The 15,087-nt window shown below is 42.1% G+C and overlaps 1 protein-coding gene across 13 annotated transcripts; it reads left to right on the top strand.

Annotated features, from left to right (window-relative positions):
- The first annotated feature begins 1,088 nt into the window (after nucleotides 1-1,088).
- Nucleotides 1,089-5,365, top strand: LOC139062464 (spectrin alpha chain, non-erythrocytic 1-like). Of its 13 annotated transcripts, none has more exons than XM_070543344.1 (11): nucleotides 1,089-1,244; nucleotides 2,443-2,565; nucleotides 2,719-2,853; nucleotides 2,938-3,042; nucleotides 3,127-3,231; nucleotides 3,307-3,339; nucleotides 4,272-4,319; nucleotides 4,432-4,500; nucleotides 4,581-4,892; nucleotides 4,987-5,198; nucleotides 5,281-5,365. In XM_070543344.1, the coding sequence occupies exons 9-11, from the start codon at nucleotides 4,685-4,687 to the stop codon at nucleotides 5,329-5,331; spliced, it is 471 nt and encodes a 156-aa protein (XP_070399445.1). In that variant the 5' UTR covers nucleotides 1,089-1,244; nucleotides 2,443-2,565; nucleotides 2,719-2,853; nucleotides 2,938-3,042; nucleotides 3,127-3,231; nucleotides 3,307-3,339; nucleotides 4,272-4,319; nucleotides 4,432-4,500; nucleotides 4,581-4,684; the 3' UTR covers nucleotides 5,332-5,365. The 13 variants fall into 13 exon arrangements, with proteins under 13 accessions (XP_070399445.1, XP_070399441.1, XP_070399444.1 ...); XM_070543340.1 differs by adding an exon at nucleotides 3,412-4,163 and having other exon boundaries at nucleotides 4,272-4,500; XM_070543343.1 differs by having other exon boundaries at nucleotides 3,307-4,144.
- Nucleotides 5,366-15,087: the final 9,722 nt, after the last annotated feature.

The following is a 15,087-nucleotide window of genomic DNA, read 5'->3' as shown; positions in this document are numbered from 1 at the left end:
TACGTGAGAAGTAGTAGAAGTTAGGCACGGACAGACAGGGAAGTTGTCCGTGGCGGCATTTTTTCATGACACAAAAGGGACGCACAAGCGCTGAGTAAAAAAATTAAAAAGAAAGAAATCTGTGCCGCACCGAGGTTTTCTATTCTATCTGTCATATCACAGAGTCTGGATTGGAAACAACAAGTTGGCGCCCCCTGCAGCTGCAGGCGCTCCTGCTGACTGAGAGGGTTCAGGTGCACTGTGTGTGTATGAAGAAGAGGAAGGGGAGGGGCGCGGCGGGGGAATTCACCTCTGGGTCTTTCCCAAATGAAATGAGCGGGTAGGGGCTGAATCAACTGTATTAACATGGCTAAAGTCAATCACATCTTGATGTTCTTCCATTTAACACACGTTTCATTCATAATATCATAAACACAGGCCTATCATTCTTTCAGGTTTTTCTGAATTGTGTGAAATGGCCGAATAAAAAAAAGTCCTGACTAAAGGAAACTTATTGAGTCAAGAGCCAAACAGAAGAGATGAACATGAAAAAGCTAAAACCACCAGCCGCATTGTGGGGGCCTGGGAAAGACCCAGAGGTGAATTCCCCCGCCGCACCCCTCCCCTTCCTCTTCTTCATACACACACGGTGCACCCACCTGAACCCTCTCAGTCAGCAGGAGCGCCTGCAGCTGCAGGGGGCGCCAACTTGCTGTTTCCAATCCAGACTCTGTGATATGACCAAGCCCCCACAATGCCGCTCAGAAAATGGTCCCAACCCGGAAGTAAGAAAAATTGCAGTTCCACCCTCATCCGCTGGGGGCTGGTGCCAGAAGCGAGCAAATCCTCATTGACTCCCATGTTAAAAATGCCATTTTCACAGCAGAAATAAACATGTTTACAGCCTGGTTCAAAAAATGGTTTTTTGTCTAAATTATCTAGTTTATACTCATGACAACTCTGAGGGGGGTGAATTTTTTTCTCACTCTTCTGTTTAAGTGTATTGAAAGCCTAAAATTCTGTATAATTAATGAGCATCTGACACACGTGACCGCCGCCTCAGACCCACGTGACCACAGAGCTAGCTCCGTGGAAAGGCCTCAGTACAGCCTCGGTCTCTCCTGGAAACTGTGTCGGGATTTTGAGTCTCTGTGCTTGTGAATTCGGTTTTGGATAATATTGGTGCAATTGTTGGACAAAATGACTTGCTGTGGTATTAATTGCACTAATAGAGCGTCCAAGGAGTCTCCACTTCATTTTTTTCGGTAAGTTAAAATCTATATTTGTATTTTATGTCACTGCTGCCTTTAAACTAGCTGAGTTTACCGAAGTAGCTAGCTAACTATCAGTTTAACATGTAGCATGTACTGTTTAACCATGAAATTTAAATGTAAAATACGGTAAAATAATTAATAGGGCATATTTAAATGGGTAATAGGGTAAAACCCAGTGCATTTAAGATAAAAATGGGTTGAAATATGACGGGGCGCGCCGCTTGGGGGGACACTTCTGTGCTCTATTCTTTCATCCGGTAATCCCCAGCGGTCAGGCCGGGCAGGCTGATCGATGCGGCGCCTCGCTGCTGCGGGCTGACCGCTCGTGGAACTCGGAGACAGATCTGACCGGAGAAATACTGCAGCTCGTTGAGAAGTCTATAGGGCATACAGCGTTTCCCTTAAATCCCACTGCCACGCCGACAAGATCCCAAGTTTCTTTGTTTTTGTTGGCGCTGTTTACCGAAGAAGCAGCGGGAATACCAGCAACTTTCATCAGACTCGTAAATTTAGTTTTTGCAGGGGACCCCCTGTATTTTACTGCTCCCTCCTGCAGTCTTCCCCTATTAAAATTTAAAATGTGTAACTTCATGTATTGTGATGAATGACTAATATTCATGTTAACTAAAACGTTAGGTATTTAGGGGGAAAAAACAAAATAATAAACATTATACAGATGTCAAATAAATCAAACTGTAATTAAACTATATATTTTCAAAGTCTTGATTCTGGATAAAATCCAACAACATATGCTTTATAAATAAACACTACGCATGGCTTTTACACACACACACACACACACGTTACATTGTGATTTCTTAGTAAATATTCTATTTGGCGAGAGATAAACTTTATTGTATTTATCCTAGTGAATCTATAATTAAACGGGTAAACTAGTAGTAGCACATCCAACATCAAAGAAAGTAAAATGTTATTATCAGGAGAGGGAGAATGATTAAGTGGTTAGCAGCAGTGTGCTAGACGATGGCCCCCTCCATGAGGCCACCACAGCTCAGCAGAACATCGTTGTAGCTTCTTCTGGGGAGAAAAACACTTACAGAAAAAATAAAGTTAACAGCTGAAATAGCAGGAAATAATACAGTTAAAGAGCAGATTGTAGAAGAAAGAAACCCCTAGGTTAAACTGGTCTGTCTACTGCATAATGCTGAACTCTAACATGTGTCCTCAGGGAAGGACCTGATTGGTGTCCAGAACCTGCTGAAGAAGCACCAGGCTCTGCAGGCTGAGATCACAGGTCATGAACCTCGCATCAAGGCTGTCACCCAGAAAGGAGAGACCATAATGGAGGAAGGTAGAGCAGGTCTGGTCCTGACATGTTTCTGAGGTGTCTGCAGGTTCTGGCTCACTTTGTTTGGGTCCAGGTCACTTCGCTGGTTCAGAACCCTCGGCCCGTCAGAACATTCTTATCCACCACGTTCTAACACCAGACCTATTAACCCAACAGCAACAAGTGGCTCCAACTGACGATGAGACCGGGAAGGAGCTGGTTCTGGCTCTGTACGACTACCAGGAGAAGAGTCCTGGAGAGGTCACCATGAAGAAGGGCGACATCCTCACGCTGCTCAACAGCACCAACAAGGTTCGTATGCCCTTCACAGCCGAGGAACGACCTCCAGCTCAGAGCGAACATCTCCACACCTGCTTTGTGTTTGTGTGACTTTAGGTTGTTTTACTTGAACTCGCGTCTTTAGCTGAATGAGGATGGAGAGACGGGTCGGACCTGGAGCAGGTCGAGGTCTTGCAGAAGAAGTTTGACGACTTCCAGAAGGTCGGACTTTTCCTCCTCTCCGTCTTCCAGCAGCAGCTGTCAGATCAGCTCAGGTGATAATCAGCAGGTGCTTTTGTCCTGCAGGACCTGAAGGCCAACGAGTCCCGCCTGAGGGACATCAACAAGGTGGCATCTGAACTGGAGTCAGAAGGTCTGATGGCTGAGGAGGCTCCTATGGTTCAGGCTCAGGTGAGCGTCACCTGTCTGCAGCAGCTGGTCCCTCTCACTTCCTGGTTTGTTAACTCTGCTCGTCTCTGTTTGTAGCAACAAGAACATCTGGGTTCTGCTCCTGGAAAGGTGCGTGTTGTCCTCCGCCTCCACCAGAACCAGACGTGGTGTTTTTGTTACCACTCATTTGTTTGTTTACAGGATGAAGCCGTCTCTAACCCCGGCTTTCCACAGGAGTCGTCAGCAGCACGTTACTGCAGCAGCACGTCATAGCTGCTGATAGGAACCGCTGTGGTCAACAGAACCTTTTCCACCGGAGCCGTCAGCAGCGCGAGTCGGCCACGTCTCAGGAGCAGCATGTCGCGGCCCTTACGCGCCGGTTCTATTTTCTACGCGCGACGCCTCTGAAACGGGTCAAGTTCGACATTTTTGGGGAAGGAAAGACAGGAAATCGGACGCGGAAATTGAGAGAAGCTACCGAGATTTTCAGAATAAAGAACGTACTGCCTTCCGGTTGCTTTACTTTTAAAAAAGGTTACTAACTGAGCGGCCCCGTGAGAAGTTTTCACCTAGCTAGCGGTCTCCTTTGTTTTTCAGGTCCGTATTGGCGATTATAAAACGGACAGAACATAAAACACAAACCATGTTGTAATTTTCTCCTGCTTGTTGTTGTGTTTACTGACGAAGTCACTCGAGTGACTTCGTGCTCGGTCGGTGACAGCTGCTCCCCTGCTGCTTCGCGTCTCGTGGGAAGGGCCAAGCAGCAGCTTACGCGAGCAAGACGTGCTGCTGCAGTAATGTGCTGCTGACAGCTCCCGTGGAAACCCGGGGTAACATGGCGTCACCCTAGAAGGTGAGTTCATTCAGCTGATCAGAGGTCACCTCTGATGGCCGCAGTCACGGCCGACCGTGCTGAAATCACACAGGAATTCAGGTGACCCGGCAGGCACCAGGTGCTGGTGAAAGTGGAGACATGTCAGCTGGTTGCCATGGCTACAGTTATCTTTATGCATCTGTATGACTGCTGACTGGTGTGTGTTTCCTGTGACCTTTGACCTCAGACCGTACGGTTGGGCGTTCAGACGACGGCTAACTTTAATTCCATCAAGGTAAGAGGAAGCTCTTCCCTTCCTGTCTGAGCGATCCGTCTCCAGGTTTCCTCGTCCGGCGTCCAGCCCGCTGGCGTCCACCTTCATCTCACTGGGTTTGGTTTCTCTCCAGGAGCTGAACAACCGCTGGCGCTCGCTGCAACATGCTGGGCAGCGCCCATGAGGTGTAGCGCTTCCACAGGTACCCCGCACACTTATGCGCCGCTTACGGGTCAGTAGAGTTTGGACCCACACTCAGACGGAGTTCTGATGTCTTCTCAGAGACGCTGATGAGACCAAAGAGTGGATCGAGGAGAAGAACCAGGCCCTGAACACAGACAACTACGGCCACCACCTGGCCAGCGTTCAGGCTCTGCAGCGTGAACATGAAGGCTTTGAGCGTGACCTGGCAGCTCTGGGTGATAAGGTCCGCTTTCCTGATCGGTACCAGGACCCGAGTTGTCTCTGGAGACACGTTCTTCATGGTTCTGGTGACTCCACCCCAGCCGTTCCTGATCAGCGATCAGCGGGGTGCTTTCCTATTTACGGTGGATGGAGGACAAAATTTGACGCCAGAAGATTGCCTCAGTTTTGGTAGTAACCAGCCACTCGTGTTACCTCTAGTGTTCCTAGGATTAATGTTATTTCGTAGTGTTTTTGCTCTTATATTGGATTTACCATTCTTCAGGATTCCTGTCGACCTCATTGGATACTGACCTCTACTCCAGGATTTGGATATTCAACACACGGACCTTATCACCACCCTCCATAACCCACCTCTCATCTCACCCGTTGCCCCATCCACCAGGACGCCCCGCTTCTCTCCACCTCTGCTCCCTCTCCTGCGCTTCCCCGGCTCTCTACCTCTCCCTCCTCCAGCCAACACATACACCCACCACAGTAAGTCTGCTGAACACCTCTGCCTGCCTACAATGGATTTTGAAACCAGAACCTAAGCTCACCTGTGTTCTCCCTCCTCCAGATGCTGAGCTGTTGTTGCAGTTCCAACCACAGACTTATCTGTGCACCTTAAGTTCCTCCTTATAAATAAATCATTTTTTCCATCAGTTTTTGGTCAGTGTTGTATTCTGCATGTCTTGGGTTAAGTACCTTCCTCCAAACATGACACTCCTCTTCAAAGAGCAAATCTGTTCAGCACATTCTGACAGACCGACCACCATTCTTCTGTCATGATGCTGTACAGGACATTTTTAGAGTTTTTCTTTTTAAAGATAAATAGGATTACATTTAAATAGCAATACTTTCACATTATCATTTTCCCACACTTCTGTATAACTGTATTTTGTTGTTTTTCAATAAAGAATGACAAACTATTTAAGTTTGGATTTGTTGCACACAAATATATATCTGTAAAAAATATCTACAAAGCTAATGTATACATAACAAGTATGATTGGGTTTTGCAATACGGCACTATTTTAGTAAGAGTTTTAAACCAAGTAAAGTTAGTAAAGAACACATTTCTATTGTCTGCTAAGAAACTGTTGGGATTTAAAATGGGCCTGTTGTACAAATAACTTGTAAATGATTATTCCTCACTTTTGTCTTAACCAAAGAAATTCCAGTAATTGAGCAAAAACATTTATTTTTAACACTACATTTTATAAAACAGGGCGCAAAGTGTCGGCACATGTATGTATGTCGATGGTCCACCCCAACCGAACCAGGAGACACAGACGTCAGGGAGGCCAAGGTTGTCTCTGCAGCTCTCTGGGCACCACGCCTCACTCAGCTGTCTCCAATGATCCAAATGGCTATGGAGAAAAAATAACAGGTTTGTCATAATTGTTTAAAGTACAAAACCATACATGAAGTGGTGAGACAGGTATGTGAAACTTACACTTGCTGATGTTGGAGACACACAGGCTGCCATGGTGACATTTAAACAGATCTAACAAAAAAATAAAAATGAAAATTAAAAACTCCCAGACCTCATGTCATATTTACTAATCAGCTATGGCTGATTTATTGTTTGGATCACAGTGAGTTACACTAATTCTAATATATTTTTATTTCTATTATACATACATACTTTTTAACTGTTATTTTCACGACTGTTATCAGGCTCTCTTGTTCTGGTTCTGATGATAATTCCGTGTCTTCCAGCAAGTTATCTTGTGCTTACTTCATCTGTAGAATGTCTCTTTACTTTTGGTAAATTGTACTGAGTCCAGAATAAAGACTAGTTGGCTGTACAAGATACAAACAAGTATAACATTTTGGAAATATATGAAATGTATTTACGCTGCTAATTTAGCTCGAATACTAATAACTGCAATATTTTCCGGACTATAACTCGCACTTTTTTACATTTTCTGGCAGGTCCTGCTACTTATACTCCGGAGCGACTTATATAACAAAATATGTAGGCTACACCACGCTGCTGCGGGCCGACTCTGACCCACACAAGAATGAGTTCCCCTGTCCCGCTGGGAGGGTTTCAAACACCGCCAGCATCTGTTAGAGCCTGTGGCGGGGTGCTGAGGGCCGGCTCCAGCCCAGGAATGAGCTCTCCTCGCCGGCCGGGAGGGTTTGAAACACCGCCATCCTCTCCTCTGCTGGCTGTTGTTCATTCTGTTATGGTTACCGGTGCTTGTGTTGCAATGTGAAACGCTTGGTCTCAGATTTTGTAAGAAAGATAATAAAATGTCCCCCCAAAATACGACTTAAATATATTTTCTCTTATTCATGATACATTTAATGGCTGGTGCGACTCAGGAGTGATAGCGCCGAAAAAAACTGTACTGAAAACTTGCTCAAAGCAAAATGTTTTCATTACGGAAATAAATTATAAACTTACCGATTTAAAACTTTTTTAATACAGGTACTTCTCACGAACAGGCGCAGAAAACCTCCACCTAAACTCCGTGTAAGGTTCAGGTCGATGGGTGTTCCAGTTAGCTCCGGTTGGGTTGAAGCTAGGTGGCTACATCCGTTAGCTCGGCTCCCACCTCCGCTTTAGCTTTGGGTTAGCCAGGGTTAGCTTCAGGTTAGCTCGTAGCTAGTTCGCCTGGGTGTCGTCACTCGAGCCCAGCCTTACAGCCACACCCTCAGCGCCTCCTCTCTTCCCTTTTATGGAATTGTCTGGGCTGGACGGAACCTGTGACACGGTCAAAATGGCGGTGGTGGCCACCTCCCATTATAGACAACAAACGTGTTATTGAAGCCAATGGAATCCGTTTGTCCAGTATATGTACAGTCTATGGATATGACAGATTGAATATAAACCTCGGTGCGGCGCAGATTTCTTTCTTTTTATTTTTTTACTCAGCGCTTGTGCGTCCCTTTTGTGTCATGAAAAAATGCCGCCCCGGACAACTGCCCTGTCTGACCGTGCCTAAAACTGCTACTGATTTCACCATGAAAATTAAATAAAAAAACAGAATAGCCGAAAATGAATCTTACTTTTAACCGTAACAATAGCCACTTCGTAAATTCTTAGCATTCACAGACTGCAGTGTAACTTTTCCAAACTTAAACACTCACCTGACTGTTCGCACCAGCAGTGTTGTTGGATGACGACGCCATCGTTCCCTGAGGCACAACAGCAGCACCCATGTATGCTACTTTGAGAGCATGGGAAATGATCACTTCTCACGTAGTGGTTGGGAAAACTTCTCATAATTGATCAGTCACTGTGTAATTTGTACACATTACTGATTGAAAGAGCTTTAGTAACTGAGTTTAAGCGGTTATGCATGACATGTTATCTAACCATTATCAAATAATACAGTGCAGGAGGTGTTTGATAAATTGTGTTTATTCCCAGGTTTCCTGAAGGCAACATGAAAAATGGGCCGTCTTCAGCCTCCAGCAGCCTGCTGTCACTCATGATTCCCCGCCCCTCTCTGTGTAGCCACGCCCACCAGGCCAAAACATGGCCAAAAGTCTGTAACTGAAAAATACAGATCCGAAAGTGAAAAAAAAAAAAATCTGAAGCTGAAAGAAAAATCTGAACCTGAAGAATTTTTTTGTACATTAATTTAAAGGATCTGAATGTGAAAAAATTTAATCTGAGACTGAATGGATTTTTAAAAAAACAATAATTAAAAAAAAATTACTGAAAATTCTTTAGTAAAGTTTACTCAGAAAAATTCTAAATAAAAATATCATTGGGGTTTCAGTTCTTACAAATATTCCAAACGTTTGATTTTATTTTAAATCCAAGTCTTTCTTTTTCAAAGTTCACTCTAAAAATGTGACTTTTGCTTTCAGTTTACATATTTTCAATTTCAAATTTTTCTTTTAACTACACAAACATTTTGGCCCTTATTTAAGCCCATAGGAAACAATATGTACAAATAAATGACATTAAATCAAATCTACGTGATATTACTTGTGTAGTACCACAAGGGTCAGTACTGGGTCCGAAACTATTTATTATGTATGTAAATGATATTGCCTCTATATCAAATATATTAAAATGTATTCTATTTGCAGATGACACTACCTTTTATTATGCAGGAGATAATATCAAACAGATGGTGGAAACAGTACAAACTGAGATGAAAAAAAAATAAAATTATGGCTTGATGAGAATAAACTCTCATTAAACACTGATAAATCATGTTTCATGATATTTAGTAAAAGTAACTCAAATGATACAAGTCTATTAAATATAGATGATATCAATATCACAAGAGTAAAATGTCACACCCTGTCCTGTCTCCCCATTCTGTTCAGTCCTGTGTCCATGTTAATTGCTCCCACCTGCCTCTCGTCTCCCAATCACCCTGTCGCGAGCGTGTCCTATTTCTCGGTTCCTTTAAAACCTGGTTCCGTTAGAACTTAATAAGACTGCGCTGCTTTCTCAGGGTTCGTGGGGCGTCGGTGAGTTTTATTGTATTAGACCCTGGTTTGGACTCCCTAATTAGAATCAGCTTCCTATTTTGAAGTAAAATGATATGCCATACTCGTTCTTCTGTGATAACACACTTTCTTTTTTAATTTCTCCCGTTATCTAGTGGTTTTAGATACTAGGGCAAAGTTCAGCGAGTGGCCATCCGTCGCTGACAGTTCTTTGGGTTATATTAGGATTAATTTGCGCCTCTGTCAGCTTTTGTGGGCGGTGGTAACTAGAAAATGATTCTTGTTAGTTGATCAGGCTAACATAGATTTATCAATTAATCTAATTAATCCAACCTTCCCACGCTGGCGGAGACTTTTTCACACTTGCAAACAGAGCCTATTTTAACCTACTAATGTTTTGGCTTATCATCCTTAAGATATCTCGTTACTCACGGGAGAGGAGAAGACTAGCTTCTTTACTTAAGGTTTCTTTTTCTTAATCTGTCACAAACCGTAAAGCAAATCCTGATAATTCAGGAACCTGTAATTAATATGCTTACCTCTCCTTATTGTTCAGGTCGGGGCTCCCACTCGAACCTTTAAAGAGGACCTTTAAGAATCAGGAATGTGAATTATTTTTCAAAAAGTTTATTATAAGATGTGAAAAAATACAAAAAATGGGTAGACATAAGACTGACCACTTCCCCCAAGGAGAAATTAGTCCTAATAATTAACTAAGAATAATGAGTTGGCTTACACCAACTCTAAGTCTTCTTCAGCTTCAGGTTAACACCCTCTAACACACACTCACTGACTCTCTCTCAAAAATTGCTAAATACAAAAAAATGAGTAAATATAAAAATAACCTATCCCCTGTGGAGGATGCTAATGCTAAAATCTTCCTGAGCTGTCATCCTCCGTCCTCTGATGACCTCCTCTATCCCAAATCTGCTCTGTCTCTCACTGTCGACTGCCCAAACTGTTGTCAGCTCTGCTTCTAGCTGCTCTTTTTATACTCTTCTTGGGTCAGCTTAGACAAGGTAAAAGCTTTCCAGTTACACATACATCGTTATCTCATGACAGCAAGACAATGGGGTCAGGATTCTTCATGAAGGCTTTTTAGCTTAACACAAGACATTTGGTGTCATCTTTGCAGCACATCTTCAGCTTGTTTCGAAGTCCAGCATTCTTCAGGAAGGCTTTTCGTCTCCTGATGAGCTCTTTTCAGTCTGTCTCCTTCAGTTCCACCTCTCCTGTTGATGGCTGGGTGAGACACTTCTTGACCTTTTGCCCAATTTTACTCCCAGAAGCAAGTTCTGATCCCTTGGATTCTTCATGAAGGGTTTGTCCACTTCTGAGATGCTTTATCTTCAGTTGATCTTCTTTTGTCCCAGCTTGGATGCTTGTTGTGCAGTTGGGCCCCTGTCTTCTGGCTGATTTTACTCGCATAAGCAAGTTGAGTGTGTTTCAGTGTGGGTCCAATCTTATCTCTGTGGCCCACCTGTTGACTCTGTTTCTTGCCACTGTCTTTGGCATGTGGGAACTTGCAACAACCCAAGGTCCCAGCTCCTCCTGTATTTAAACCCTGTTAGTCAATTTTGTCTGGTTGGTTCATTGTTTCATTGTCCTACGTGTCCCTGAATAAATCCGTGTTTCAAACGTTCCTGTCTGCCTACCTGCCTGCTTCTTCACCTGCGTGTGGATCCACATCTCCGCTTCGCTCACCGGCACGTTTGTGACATAAAAGAAATAACATTTTTGGGAGTTATAATCGATGAAAATGTATCTTGGAAGCCACATATAAACATTGTGAAAACTAAAATAGCTAAAACAATTGCAATGTTAAATAGAGTAAAATGGTCACTGGATGATAACTCCCTATATTTATTATATAATTCCCTTATTGCACCATATTTGAACTACTGTATAGAAATCTGGGGCATAACATACAAAACTTATACAAATTATATCTATATATTGCAAAAAAAGCAATAAGAATCATTACAAGGAGTATTACAGAGATCCATCTAACCTGTTATTCATAAAACAAAAACATTAAAATTCTATGACCTAGTGGACTACAATATTTCTAAATGTACGTATAATGCAAACAAAAAAACCTTCCTAAAAATTTACTTAGAAGATTTATAAAAAGACAGAGTAAATATGAACTAAAAGGACATGAATTGTTTACAATACCTAAGCATAGAATAATTATAAAGGAGTGCTGTGTCTCTATATATGGAGTTAAAATATGGAATAAGCTAGGTAACGTAATCAAGGATGCGAAAACAATATTTACTTTCAAAAAAACTAATTAAAAATGAAATACTGGAATCATATACATGCAAATCAATTATATTCTAAAAATAAATAAATAAATAAAACTATAGAAGATGTGTGTAGGTATATTCATGTGTGCATGTATAAATATGTATGCATGTTTGTTTATGTGTATATGTAGTGGATACGTGTGTATATCTATATGTATATGTATAAATGAAGTATGTGCGACCACATGGGAATGCGATGCACTTTAATGTATATACGTATGTGCAAAAATCCTTTTGCTTTTTGAATTATTATTACTATTAATTTTTTCATTCTTCTTTAAAAATTGAGCTCAAGTTAGCTAACCAGTCAAGCAATTACTTTGTATAGGCCAATTTTTAATTATTGTTATTTCATTGTAAAAATGTCATTTTAGTTTAAAAAAAGGGGGCAGATAACATAAGTTTTCTTCTTTCTGTTCCCTTGTCATTTTCTTGGTTTGAGAAACCTCATTTTATTTGTTAGTATTGTTTTTTTGTATTTTAATAATAAATGAAATAATAAAAAAATGACAATTGTAGACCTGCCCATTCCAGCTGCTTTGTTCCAGTCACATGACCCTGTGTTGTGTTGCACCTGAACCGACCCGCTCTGACTAGTACCTACACTGACTTGTATAAAGTAGCTGCTTCTCTAATTATTGATTCCCTATCTTATTACCATTTCATTGTGTTTATTTCTTAATTCTAATTTTGCTTATCATTGGTTTTTTTCTTGCACAATGTACCGCAGCAATGTCCTAATGTTGTGATTCTCGCACATATGGAAAGATACACAGCGATACAGCCGTCACTTATAACCGATGCAACCTGGAGCTACCGGTGCAGGTGCATCGCTCATGTCGTGAACGAACCACCAGTTCAGATCGGTGAATCGCTCCATCTCTAGTCAGGACACAGTTTATCTACTCAGGACTTGTATGGTTAGTCTTCCTAACATCACAGGTCTTGTTTTTGTTCTCAAATGTTCTTTATTGATCTTTGATCAGAGCTGATTAAGCAATCTGGATCAGTAAACACCATCTGACATTAGAGTGGGTGATGTTCATCGAGAATGTTTCTAAAGTTTTTTTATGAATTAAACTGAAAACAGTAACTGTGAAGGAGGCTCTGTGGGGAGTTGCTGTATAATTAATGATTACGTGAAAACACAAACTCTGGGAAGATGAGAGACAATGAGCTCCTGTGTTCTTGCAGTGTTCTTGATGTATTTGGTCTTTAATTGAGTAAAATGTTTCACCTCAGTGAGAAGGAAAATTATAGATAACCAACTTCCAGATTTCAAACTACGAGTTTTTTTCCATTAAATTAAATCATTATTTCACTTGTTCAGCACAGACAACAGCAGCCTACTGAGCTCTCTGAAGCATCTAAACCGATCGGGTTTACCTTCAGGATCAAAACTAGATCATTGGAGGTTATTTCTGAGAATATCTCACTCAGAGCACTTTGGGAACTACTGTGTTGGACAGACAGCTGATGAACATGTTTGTGCATTCAGCCTCTCTCCAGTCAGGACAAAGACCCTCAGTTCCTGCAGGACCCCTGGAGAAGAACATGCCTGCTGACAGCCTGGGGATGAAGGGATTGAGAAAAACAAAAAAGACAGCAGGCAGTAGACTCTCTCCTCATCTTCTACTTGTTTTGGACACATTTAAAAGCCTTTGCTTGACAAAAGACACATTTTTATAAGGCATCTTGCTTTCCTAGACAACTTCACCCCTCATCTTAGTCATGGAAGCCCAGAGAGATCATCAACACTGCTTTTGTTCTTCTTCAGCTTCTTCTGTTTCTAATTTAGAGGTGTGTGTGTGTGTGTGTGTGTGTGTGTGTGTGTGTGTGTGTGTGTGTGTGTGTGTGTGTGTGTGTGTGTGTGTGTGTGTGTGTGTGTGTGTGTGTGTGTGTGTGTGTGTGTGTGTGTGTGTGTGTGTGGCAGGGTCGTGTATGGCTTGGCAACAAAATAAACGCCAGTGCCGAAGTTCAGCATGATGTGCTCTTTTATTGTGCTCATCTTCAGGTGAAACTCAGTAAAACAAACATTTTAGCATTCAGGAAACAGTCCCCTCATTTGAACCTGAATTGACTCTGATGATCAGCAACGCCCACAGCGCAGAGCATCCTTTTTAAAGGGCCAGGCCCCGCCCAACCACCAAATTAATAACCTTTTCTCGGCAGTTTTCAATCACACACATCAACACATCCTAATGTTATCACCAAGCAATAGTACCTTTCAACCAATTTTCAACAAAACATCATGTGTGCACCCATGATGAATTGCTTTGTGTTATGCCAAAACAACAGCTGATGTTTATAAACGCATAGGTATTCTGGGAGTACCCCACCTTCTGGTTCAACTTATAGGACAGGTGTAAGTCGTGACAGCTCCTCCGTCACAGTGTGTATGTGCATGTGTGCGTACGTGCACGTGCATGTATGTGTGCGTGTGTGTGTGTATGTGAGTGTGTGTATATGTGTGTGCATGCGTGCTTGTGTGTGTGCATGTGCATGCGTGTGTGTGTGCATGCATGTGTAACTGGACTCTGCCGCACTGCTTCGTCCAGTCAAAAAAAAAAACGTTCTGCGTTGTGTAAATGACGAATGACTCAGAGGTTCAGCCCAACTGGCGGCGTTTTTGTTCGCCAGCTGCAAAGAATGGGATAACACACAGTTCAGCAGCAGTGAAAATCATCTAGCCGATCTCAGCTTATTCGTCAAAGATAAAAGAATCACATGAAGAGCCGCCGCGTAGCGCGGGAAAAACAGTCGGCTCGTTCACACTTATGATGCGACTGTGAGGAAATAACCTTGATGAAACCATCCCATTCACCATCAAACTGTGCAACAGAAGTTAAACATCTTACAAACATGTTAGCTAAAAGGTTATACAACATCCTGTCCTTTTGTGCAACTTTCAAACAATAAATTAGCAGGAGCTCCGTGAAAAAACGTACCTCCCTCCATTACAGCTCCGAACAGACTGGAGCGGGAGGAAGAGATGTCACTGAACGAGGCTATTCAAAATAAAAGACCCAAACAAACTTTTCTCAAAATGTCTAAAAATATACATTTAAATGAGATTCTTGAATGTTAAACAATTGTTTAAGTTAAGTAAAATAAAATGTATAATTAAACAAGTAAATTAAATTAAATTAGGGATTTTTGGTGGAATGATTTGCACATTTTTCTTTCCATGCTACACATCCATGCATGTGTGTGTGTGTAAACGTTGTAAATGATACTACACTGAGGATGCTATGCTTACCTTAAACAGCTGAGTTAGCAGAAGAGAGACTATGTAACTTGATGGCAGCTGTAGAGAGAGAAGTGAGGGTCTGAAGATCAAATCAAGAGCTAAAGGATTTCACCTGCAGAGTGGTGGAAGTTCTTTGTAAAAGGTAGGACTTCTGTCACATCATCATGAGCATCAGCAGCATCAGGAATGAGCTCAGCTTCCATCTGCCATTATCTATAAAACACAAGTACAGATGTATATGGAAGAAATATTTTCTAAATCTGAACATGGCAGCAAACATTATATAACAGTTTTTAAATGTTCTAGAAAAAGATCTTGCTCTGTATGCTTATTCATGTGCAGGACCAGCGGGGCCAGACTCGTCCTCTGTTTAATGCTACACAGAGAACGTACCGACT

This window comes from Nothobranchius furzeri, chromosome 13 (assembly GCF_043380555.1).
Source record: "Nothobranchius furzeri strain GRZ-AD chromosome 13, NfurGRZ-RIMD1, whole genome shotgun sequence".
NCBI classification, from domain to species: Eukaryota; Metazoa; Chordata; class Actinopteri; order Cyprinodontiformes; family Nothobranchiidae; genus Nothobranchius; species Nothobranchius furzeri.
Note: the sequence above shows the minus strand (reverse complement) of the source record. Positions and strands in the feature narration are given on the sequence as shown.

What these genes read in the sequence shown, in the direction of transcription:
- LOC139062464 (XM_070543344.1), top strand. Translation starts at nt 4,685, where the DNA reads ATGAAGGCTTTGAGCGTGACCTGGCAGCTCTGGGTGATAAGGTCCGCT. An exon ending in AGAAGATTGCCTCAGTTTTG is followed by an intron (nt 4,893 to 4,986) that starts GTAGTAACCAGC and finishes ACCATTCTTCAG; the next exon opens with GATTCCTGTCGACCTCATTG. An exon ending in CAACACATACACCCACCACA is followed by an intron (nt 5,199 to 5,280) that starts GTAAGTCTGCTG and finishes TCCCTCCTCCAG; the next exon opens with ATGCTGAGCTGTTGTTGCAG.